The 10,382-nt window shown below is 42.4% G+C and overlaps 1 protein-coding gene across 1 annotated transcript in view; it reads left to right on the top strand.

The window, feature by feature from the left end:
• The window catches only part of L2HGDH (L-2-hydroxyglutarate dehydrogenase), a gene marked incomplete at its 5' end in the record, with an annotated part of 11,496 nt that extends 1,355 nt beyond the window's left edge, over positions 1-10,141 (top strand). Inside the window, 8 exons of the mRNA XM_010187075.1 lie at positions 594-745; positions 1,895-2,026; positions 3,479-3,641; positions 4,765-4,799; positions 5,728-5,895; positions 7,759-7,916; positions 8,854-8,985; positions 9,946-10,141. Of these exons, the coding sequence (XP_010185377.1) occupies positions 594-745; positions 1,895-2,026; positions 3,479-3,641; positions 4,765-4,799; positions 5,728-5,895; positions 7,759-7,916; positions 8,854-8,985; positions 9,946-10,141 (1,136 nt within the window). The remainder of the gene's footprint in view (positions 1-593; positions 746-1,894; positions 2,027-3,478; positions 3,642-4,764; positions 4,800-5,727; positions 5,896-7,758; positions 7,917-8,853; positions 8,986-9,945) is intronic.
• Positions 10,142-10,382: the final 241 nt, after the last annotated feature.

Here is a 10,382-nt window from a genome sequence, read left to right as displayed (position 1 = left end):
GCAGGAATGACCTTTGGGAGTTAATATGTTCAGAGGGAAAACCTGCTTAAATTACTTCAATGAAAGTGTTCATGGTATTTTTCCACCTCTGTTTTACTTAGTCATCAAGATGAAATAGCAGCCTAGTCCAGTTCACAAATACCTGAAAAGCCCAGCAGGCCTGCCAGCGCGTCCAAAGAAATTGAGGATTGTGCAGACAATGTTAGATGAGGCCTTTAACAACGCCTTTCATTTTAAATATTACATTTCTTAAAATTAATTTTAACATGTAGAAAAATTTGATTGATTGTCCTGCAGTTGTAGCTCTTGAAGGAAAGACTTGTGATTTTTTTTTTCCTTTTTTTCTTTCCCCTGATGATTCAACGCATTCCAAGCTGTGATGGCTTATCAGTAACTAAGTCTTGCTGTGTCAGTATTTTTCTAGCCTTTTGAGACCAAGGGAGGAATTGTGTTTGCTGTGCAGTTACCTTATTTGAGCATCTCCTGTTGCTGATTTAGGGCAGTACCTCACTTTTCTGACAGCTGAAGTATTTAAGATATGAGCCAATCATGGGAAGGTGTATTTTAATAACGTATTTTTCTTTTCTATTCAGCTCATCACCAGAGCGGACATAACAGTGGTGTGATTCACAGTGGAATTTACTACACCCCAGGATCTCTGAAAGCAAAGCTGTGTGTGCAGGGTGCAGCCCTCTGCTACAAATACTGTGACCAGAAGGGGATACCATATAAACAGTGCGGGAAGGTACAGGAGCTGCTCTCTGTTCTTGCTTTACCTTTGGAAGCAGAGACTGTGTGATGTATGATACAATGTATAGCATAAACATCTCTGACAGCACAAGTCTTTCTATTCACAGTGCAGTGCACACTGTATCTGGTGTGAGAAGCACCATTTCAAGCCACCTAACTCAGCACGCACTGGGTGCAGGGCTCTCCCAGCTCAAGGGTGCAGAGCAGAGGTCCCTGGATGCGGCTGCATTGATGAGCCTTGCTGGAGGGTGGTTGGAGTTTGTCCTGGCCTGGCTGTGCTCGCTGCTGTGTTCATGCTGTGCTCCCTCCGCTGCGGCGCTGCTCGCAAGATGGCACTGTGGATTTGTGCAACGAAACTCCTGGAGTTACAGCCCGCTCTCAACTCGCAGCACCCAGCCAGCAGCCTGGCTCTGCAGGAGGCAGTTTGAGCTCGGGCAGGGCTGGCACTGTGGGCCTTTGCTGACACCGTGTCTGTGTACTTCCACATCACCTTCCCGAGCAGGGTTTATTCCAGGGAAGATGATTTAGGCACTACAGCAAGTTTTGCATAAAGCAGCCCCAGACTTGGAGAACTTAATGGCTTCTCAGAGCAAAGATGCCTGTGTGGTCAGACCAGAGCTGGACCTGGAAGCAGCACGGTCTGCGCAAACCTGGCACAGATAGCTCATAGCCTGGGTAAATCACCTGTGACAGTTGTGAGCTAACTATCTGGTTAAATTCAGTTTAGACACCATGTCGGAACTCATCCTTACTGTCTTATCAAGACTGTTTGATATTCGTGCATCTTGTGTTTAGTTCAGTTTTACTTTTGGAAGCATCCCAGTGCCTCTTTAAAATCGTATTTTCTTCTTTCACGTTCAGATTTGTAGCCTCATAGTACTTTTAGTAAATATTACCCATTGATAGTAACTTAAACTGCAGCTTAACATTTGTTTTTCGATCTCTGTAATACATTAGGCCTTTCTCAGCAATGGTATGCATAGAATCTTGTGCCACTAATGGCATGAACCACGTTTTCCCCCCCTTGATTTATAATTCATTATTCTTTCATTCTCTATTGCTTGTTAGCTTGGGCTTGATGCCAAACCTGAACTGGCTTTGTATATTTTGCTCACTGCTGTGCCTTGTAACCTTTCTTCTGAAGCTAATTGTAGCTGTTGAACAAGATGAAATTCCAAGACTGAAAGCTCTGTATGAACGAGGGCTGCAGAACAACGTCCCAGGTCTGAAACTGATTGGAGCAAAAGAAATACAAGCAAAAGAGCCCTTCTGCAGGGTAAGGCATTAGCTTATTTTTATTTGTCACGTAAGACCTCACTTTCTCAGGTGATGTTATTTTTTGATTTAACATAAATGTGTTTCTGGCCTTGTTTTACATGGGTGATGAGTTCAAAAGAGCCTGAAAAGCCAGAAGAAATAAAATTGTCAACAAAAATAAATGTAACCATTTATTTTGAAACTTTTTAGCCCAGCCCAATCCTTGGTGTGCATTCGCCATGATGCACACATCTAACACAGCATAAGGTGATCCTGCAGAATCTGCCTTGGTGACGCTTTCACCGCAGGTTTCTCCTGCTCGCCCGTTCTTGCTCTCTTGCCGTTAGTTCATAGTTCATCAGGTCTCTGTGTGCTGAAGCCATAAAGAGCTGCTGCTGCACTGATTGCAAATGCTGAGATGATTCGGCTCCTTCCCACTAAAATAATTTGACTTGCACTGAAGCTCAGTAGTGCAGCAATGAAAATTCCTTTCTATCTGCAAGTGCGGATTTGGATCGAGCCGATTTCGCCACAGTTGATTCCTACACATGACTGTTACGTAGTACTTCTCAGCCTCTTTATTTTGACAACAGGAGAAAAGTGAGTAGTTTATGGAAAACAGAATTGTTGTTGTTTAACATATACTTGAGAGGAAAATCTGGTTATCAATTCCTCATCCTGTTTCATCTGGCAGCTTGCTATCGGTGTAGCTGCATGACTGATTGCTTAGGAGGGGTTGTAGGTACAGACACACATTTTCTGGACAGGAATATTTTAACCTTTTTTTTTTGTGTGTGCATTTTGTAGCCATTTCTTAAAACATTCTTTGTGTGCTCAAGATCCAGCTGAGCATTTACTTCTGCCAGTGAGCAGATTCGGATGGGTCTTCCTTAATTTGCTTTGGTTTCCTGAGCTGAGCCCTTTCCTCAGACACAAGGTGAACCTGAATGGTGTTATCAAACATCGCACTGTGTATCAAGAAGGGAGGAAGATTTTGTGTAAGGTTCCATTTTACCAACTGTTCTGCTTGGCTTGGGCATGTCAGTTGCCCTTGTTACTGTAGGATGTGTCAGTGCAGTTACGCTTTCAGCATCTCTCTGAGATAAAGCAGTGCGCTATTATCGTTATTTTATAGCCAGAACTAGGAAAATATTGTGATGCCATCTAGCATGATAAAAATTATGTGAGAAACAGCCTTTTTAGTGTAAAGATAGTAAAACGTCTCTGAGAAACATGAAAAATTATAGCTACACACTGAACGCTTAACCCACCCTAGGTACTTTTCACCTGCAAACACAACCACTGGCGTTGGCACACGGAGAGAGCAGGATTGAGCGGCCAGGGCTGAGGAGGCAGCAGTGCTCCCTTCTCAACGTCCGTGCACATTGCTCCAGATGCAGTGTTCTCTGTATTGAAGACCAAAGTCCATGTACAGCCTTCCCTGTTCTTCTGTATCTTCATACTGTTTCAGGGTCTGATGGCCCTTGATTCTCCGTACACCGGCATTGTGAATTATAAACAAGTGGCCCAGTCCTATGCTGAAGACTTCCAGGAAGCCGGTGGGACAATCCTGACTGATTTTGAAGTTACAAACATGGAGATGGCTAAAGAAAGTTCTTCAGAAAGTGAAGATGGTAAGGCGGTTTTTTACCCTCCATATACTACAGTCCTGAAGAATTTGTTCAAAACACGTTTGCTTTCACTGAAATCACATTTCTGAATCTTTCTGTCACATAGGGATGAACGAAAGGCAAAATTATGTTTTTCAAAGTATCGAGCAAGCTCACTTTTGTTGTTTTCCCCCAGGCAGGTCACCCTTCAGCTGAAACATTTAAACCTGATGGAAGAAAATGATAGTAGAATTGAGGAAGAAGGTTGTTCTCTCCTATTAAAATCATATTTAGCTGAATATTGCATGTGTAGTGCAATTCACAGAATCACAGAATCTCAGGAGTTGGAAGGGACCTCGAAAGCTCATCCAGTCCATCCCCTGCCAGAGCAGGATCACCCAGACCAGGTCACACAGGAACGCGTCCAGGTTGGCCTTGAATGTGTCCAGAGGAGACTCCACAACCTCTCTGGGCAGCCTGGGCCATGCTCTGTAACCCTCACAGTAAAAAAGTTTTTCCTCATGTTCACATGGAACCTCCTATGCTCCAGCTTGCACCCATTGCCCCTTGTCCTGGCATTGGACATCAGAGAGAAGAGCCTGGCTCCTTCCTCCTGACACTCACCCTTTACAGATTTATAAACATTAATGAAGTCTCCCCTCAGTCTCCTCTGCTCCGAGCTAAAGAGACCCAGCTCCCTCAGCCGCTCCTCATAAGGGAGATGCTCTACTCCCTCCATCATCTTTGTGGCCCTGCACTGAACTCTCTCCAGCAGTTCCTGTCCTTCTTGAACTGAGGGGCCCAGAACTGAACACAATATTCCAGATGCAGTCTCACCAGGGCAGAGTAGAGGGGAAGGAGAACCTCTCTCGACCCACTAGTCACACCCCAATTGTAGTAGTGCTTTTTGTTTATCCTGGAAGGCAGGTAGGGTCTGTGCTGGTATACATGTGGAAGAATAATTAAAAAAACCCTATTAATTAATAAATACACTTATGTCCAACAACATCAGTTATGACCATCAGTAGTTGCTCCATAGCTTGAAGATCTTTCAGTGGAAACACCTTTCATCATGACCAGCTGCTTGTTCTCTCCGTTTTCTGTTATGTATTCCATTAATTCCTTCTCTTGTCTAATTCTGTTACAGGACTGAAATACCCAGTCATTGTTAGGAACTCAAAGGTAAGAACAGAGTTGAAGATTTAATTGCTTCATAGGAAGCGATTTCTCCTTTTCATAAGAATTTTTGTTGAGTCCTGGTGAATCAGTCAGATCTATAAAAAGTTTAAAAGCTGCTGCTCAGTAACACAATCACTGTCATCTAGGACTGCTTCTATAAAACAACTGAAATTGATTCTTAACAATGAGCATGTTCAGACTTTGCTGTGTACTGGGAATAATAATGAAAGTATAATTTTCTCTTTCTGCTGTCTGACTTATGTATAACTGTGTATGGCCGTTATCTTCTTCATTTGCACATTCTTATGTTTGTTGTTTCCAAGGACTCTTTTAATGACTTAACTCATTTGATGAGTAACACCACTTTTCATGTCTGCTTTTGGTCTCTGGCATCTATAAAATCATAAGGAAATAAAGGAGAATATTAGAAAGAATTAAGCGAAACAAGTATAGAATCACAGCATGGTTTGAGTTGGAAGGGACCTTAAAAATCATCAGTTTCAACTCCCTGCCATGGGCAGGGTCACCTCCACCAGCCCAGGCTGCTCCAGGCCCCGTCCAACCTGGCCTTGGGCACTGCCAGGGAGGGGGCACCCACAGCTTCTCTGGGCAACCTGGGCCAGGGCCTCACCACCACCAGAGAAGAATTTCTTCTTTATATCTCATCTAAATCTCCCCTCTTCCAGTTTAAAACCATTTCCCCTCATCCTATCACTACACTCCCTGATGAAGAGTTCATCTCCATCTTCCTTCTAGGACCCCTTTAAGTACTGGAAGGCTGTTTAAATGTTTTTTGCCTCCTTTTGAAAATATGGTTGGTTTTCTTTCTGTGGTTGGTTTTGACTCATTTTTTCCCAAGGGTTGTATGTAATGGTTTTTTAGTAGATAGATTGAATTTTTGTGTGGTTTGGTTTTGTTTTGTTTCCCACAGGGTGAGGAAATCTCCTGTCGGCACCTTGTGACCTGTGCAGGACTGTACTCAGATCGCCTGTCTGAGATCAGTGGCTGCAGCCCTGAACCTCGTATCGTTCCCTTCCGTGGAGATTATTTGGTGCTAAAACCAGAAAAGTGCTATATGGTTAAAGGAAACATTTATCCGGTATGTACTCTCTTGTTTGTCTTTCACAGCATACTCTAAGAACTGCTAAAACTACAGAAATAAGGGCAGTATGACCTGGTTATTTCTGTTAGACTGCAGGTAGCAATGCACAGCATGTGGACATCAATTCAGTGGCTTTCTGACAGGACAGCTTGTGTTTGTAAATTTTTGAGGAACAGGTGGAAGTACCATGTGGGAAATTATTGCCAGTTGGGGTTTTACATGCCCACAAAAGCCTGGCTTCTTTCTTTATGTTCTAAAATAAATCTGTAGGCAGGATTCAGAAGTCAATGAGAGACACCAGTAAATAATGAATTACTTATCTAGATGCAGGGTTTAATCTTGTGTGCTAATAGCCAAAGCTCAGATATAGATATTTGCCTCTCAGCCTCATCTTTGAATTTGCTTTACTTTGTATGGCAATAAATAGACACGAGAGGAGAAGGACAAACCATCGATTATAGGCAAATAAAGTGATGAAGAGGAGCAATTCTAGACAGGAAATGAAGATAGTGAGAAAGAAGAGAGATTTCCTAGGGCAGCATTTTAGTTAATCCATGCAGTATGTTGAAATACCACCTTTTTAAATACAAACTGATACAATACTGATACAATACAATACTGATACTGATACAATACAATACTGCCTGCTACACCATGGAGCGTGGAACCCTGGGCACTGGGTGCTTGTCTGACCTCTTCCCAGCTGGGAATGATTTGGGATCCTGTCCTGGGATGGGAGGACACCTTCCAGCCTTGTTTCTCATGGCTTTGTCAAGATAGTTGGTACAATTTTTTTGGTAATGATCACATTTGATAAGATTGAAAAATGGCATGACTCTTAGTGATACATTCCCAGAAATGTAAGCGTCGTTTGTGGAGTGGTTGCACTAAGCTTTGTAAGTATTAAAAGCATAATTTTAACCAGCAAATAAGTGTGCTTAATTCCAAAAAGGAACGTATCTTGAAGCAACTTTTAGTCATAATACTGGTTTTTGATGAATACCCAATACTTACTTTCAGGCTATAACAGTCACCTCTGTAGTCACCTTTTCTAAATAGCTGAAGGTCTTGAAGTGCAGGTGCTTATTTAATACTTACATCTGCATATAGACAGCTTATTTCTGTTTCAGCCTTCGCACACAATTATGCTGTGTTCCATTCACAAACAAAAAAGAAACTGCAAATACTTATTATTAGCATTAATCAGGCTTGCTAACTGCATGTTTTGACCAATAGAGGAATGGTGAGGTTTTCCTCATGTTTTATAACCTATTTTATTGCAGTGTAATTACTACTGGTGAATTCCATTAGGGTGTCATAGGTGTTGTGGGTTGATTTATACCCTGAGAAATCATGGGTTCTTTTTTTCCCTGTTGTTTGTTTTGCTTTTACTGAAGATGCAGCCTTACTCAGCCCTGCTCTGTTCCTCAGTGTTTTAAATCAGTTACGTGCTACAACTGCTCAATTAAGAAGCAGAAAAACCAGCGCAGGAACAAATTGCATGGTTATGTAACTTGAATTTCCTTGTAGTGATTGGAAATAAAGGGGCAAATTTACTTCCTTTTTCAGTTGTTCATATCAAGATGGTTATTTCCATTTATTGGGAGGACAACTCCTTTACTGTGTTTTGGGTTGTCTTATTCACACTCTCAGATGATCACAGAATCACAGAACATTAGGGATTGGAAGGGACCTCAAAAGATCATCCAGTCCAATCCACCAGATGATAAACTGATAATGTCTCAACTTTCCTTCTCACGGATGTTTTCCATGTTTCCTGGATGAGTTTGTTGCCTCAAGTGGTTGCGTGGCTGTTTCTCTGGTTTGTAACAGCTGTAATTCTGTTGTATCCCACTTCAGGTTCCCAACCCTCGGTTCCCTTTCCTGGGATTTCATTTCACGCCGAGAATGGATGGCAGTGTTTGGCTTGGTCCCAACGCAGTCCTTGCCTTTAAGCGAGAGGGCTACAAATTGTTTGACTTCAGCACTGGAGACTTTTTAGATGCTGTAACATACAGGTGTGCCTTTTTGTCTTTGAATGTCAGCTTGTGGACTCCGTGGATGCTAGTTCTTGTCCAAAAGTCTGCTTTTGGCAGGTTTTTGGTGTGTTCAGAGGCAGTTGTGCTGATGAGGGTGGACTTCTCCAAGACATCTGACTTCATGTGATCTAATATTTGAATTTTCATAAACTACCAAGGCATGTCTCAGCTGGTCTGAGAATGTGGCTGCTCATCAGAAGGTACTGGTGAGCCATGTTGCTACTGGTGGAGCTCTTCCAGAGTAATATTTTAATTAACTTAGTGTGATTAAAATACCTGCAGAGGATGTTTAGAAGAGAAAAGAGTCTGAATTGCCATGTTAAACTTCGTCAGGCCATCAATATACATTTAAAAAATGCCCAAGTGTTAGGAAATACGTTAAGGGCCACGAATGCAGGTCAGGAAGCTGCCTTAGAAAGCGTGTCAGAGGAATTAGGAATCATTGCTAAAATTGCAAATGTACACAAACAAAGGATCTGTAGAAGTTGGGAGAAATCTTGCTTCTGTGTGAGGGGCTGGACAGACCATTACCAATTCAATTTTAGAAATTAGACTTGGAAGAGAATGTGAAAATATCGAGGAGGATCCCAGGAGAGGCTGAAAAACAGGTCAGGGAGCTGGGAAACAGCTTTCTGGCAAGCAGCTCAACTTAATGCAGTTTATTAAAGTAAAGAGTAGAGAGCATCTCAGTTCTTGTCTATAAATTTTTATACTGGAAGACTTGAGGTAAAGCAAAACAAGCAAACAAGAATTGCAAAGATATTTCTCAAGTAGAGAGCATAGATTAGATCACTGGTGGTGGGAATGGGAACTTCTGTCGTGCAGTTGCATTTGCTGCCTTCTTAGCAGCAGTTTGATGCGGCTGCGTTTATCATGCAAGATTTGTTCTTGCTGCGGTTGTTTTTTCTCTCTGCAGTGGGTTATGGAAGCTCGTGCTGAGAAACCTGTCGTACGGACTGAGCGAGATGTACAGAGCGTGTTTCCTTGGTGCGCAGGTGAAGCAGCTTCAGAAATTCATCCCTGAGGTCACTGTCAATGATGTGCTCAGGTAAAGAAAATTTTCCTGTTAGTAACTCCCAGTGGCTTCTTAAATCTCTTCTTTTTACAGCAAATGTAGCATTAGCTTACTCCCTTCTTCCACCAAAACATGCTACCAAAGCATAGTAGCATTTAGATACATTTACAGGAAAACTTTTACATTGTGTTTGCTTGTGTATAGGCAAGTTTGATGAATATTTGTGTGGCTTTCTACACTCTCCATAGGCTGAAATTCACAGCTGTGACATATTCACAAAAAAAGAAAAAGTCTCTTTATCCTAGCGACGTATTGGGTAGCTTGAACATAATCTGAGTTCACAAAGAAAGCAAAACACTAACGAAATTCAGAGGGCAAGCCAGACTGCGAGTTGCTACTGAGTGAATATTGACTTAGTTTAATCATCTCAATAAAATTGTATTCAGCTTCCACACCGAGAGAAATTAATTAAAAGGAGTTTGGAAATGCTGAGGAACTGGAGAGACTTGTGAGGAAAAATGAGGCATTTGGGGACGTGGAGGTGGGTTTAACTGTCCACACATTTGCAGGGAGAAAATGCAGAATAAGAAAAGCTTGAGCATGGTAACAGGGAGTTATCCAGCTCAGGCAGCATAGCATTGGCATGAAATTCATGTTTGACAAGGCTTGTTATTTCAGAACAAAAGGTTTCCTTTTTGAAAAGACAGGACATGTTTGTGTGTGTAAGGAGGCGAGTAACTTCACAACCAGGAAACATACAGAAGATCCTCTGCTTGGCTACTTGCCCTTGTTTTACGGGAACTCCTGTGAGGCATCTTCCACTTTGCCCCACAAATGTTAAACTTCCTTGTGCTCCCCAAAAACCCTGACTGGGCTCTGACTCCACAGTTCACCTTCCTTACTGATTCCCAGGGTACTTTCATGAGGCCAGAACAGAACTGATATAAGAAAATGTCTTTTTTTCTAATGGTGAGCTCCTCCTTTATTTTGCAGGGGTCCATCTGGAGTGAGAGCTCAAGCACTGGACAGTGATGGAAATTTGGTAGATGACTTTGTATTTGATGGAGGCACTGGAGATATCGGAAGCAGAATTCTTCATGTCAGAAACGCCCCTTCTCCTGCTGCTACCTCCTCCCTTGCCATCGCAGAAATGATTGCAGATGAAGTGAAGCGAAGATTTGAACTGTGAATAATTGACAGGTGTAGTGCGGTTTTACCCCTCTTGTATGTGTAGCAGCTTGTCTGCACTGGATGAACTCTGCAGTCTGTCAGTTCTGACACAGGTGAAACAGGCAACGCGTTGTGTGCAAGATCAGCGTTGCTGTACCTGTGCAGCATCTTAAATGTTTCCTTTGCCAGCCCACAACTTCTCAGCTTGATGAATAAAGGGGTTATGGCGCCTGGTGAGACTTGGCGCAGTGTCGCAAGAA

Source organism: Mesitornis unicolor, unplaced genomic scaffold (genome assembly GCF_000695765.1).
Source record: "Mesitornis unicolor isolate BGI_N332 unplaced genomic scaffold, ASM69576v1 scaffold39746, whole genome shotgun sequence".
Lineage (NCBI taxonomy): Eukaryota > Metazoa > Chordata > Aves > Mesitornithiformes > Mesitornithidae > Mesitornis > Mesitornis unicolor.
Note: the sequence above shows the minus strand (reverse complement) of the source record. Positions and strands in the feature narration are given on the sequence as shown.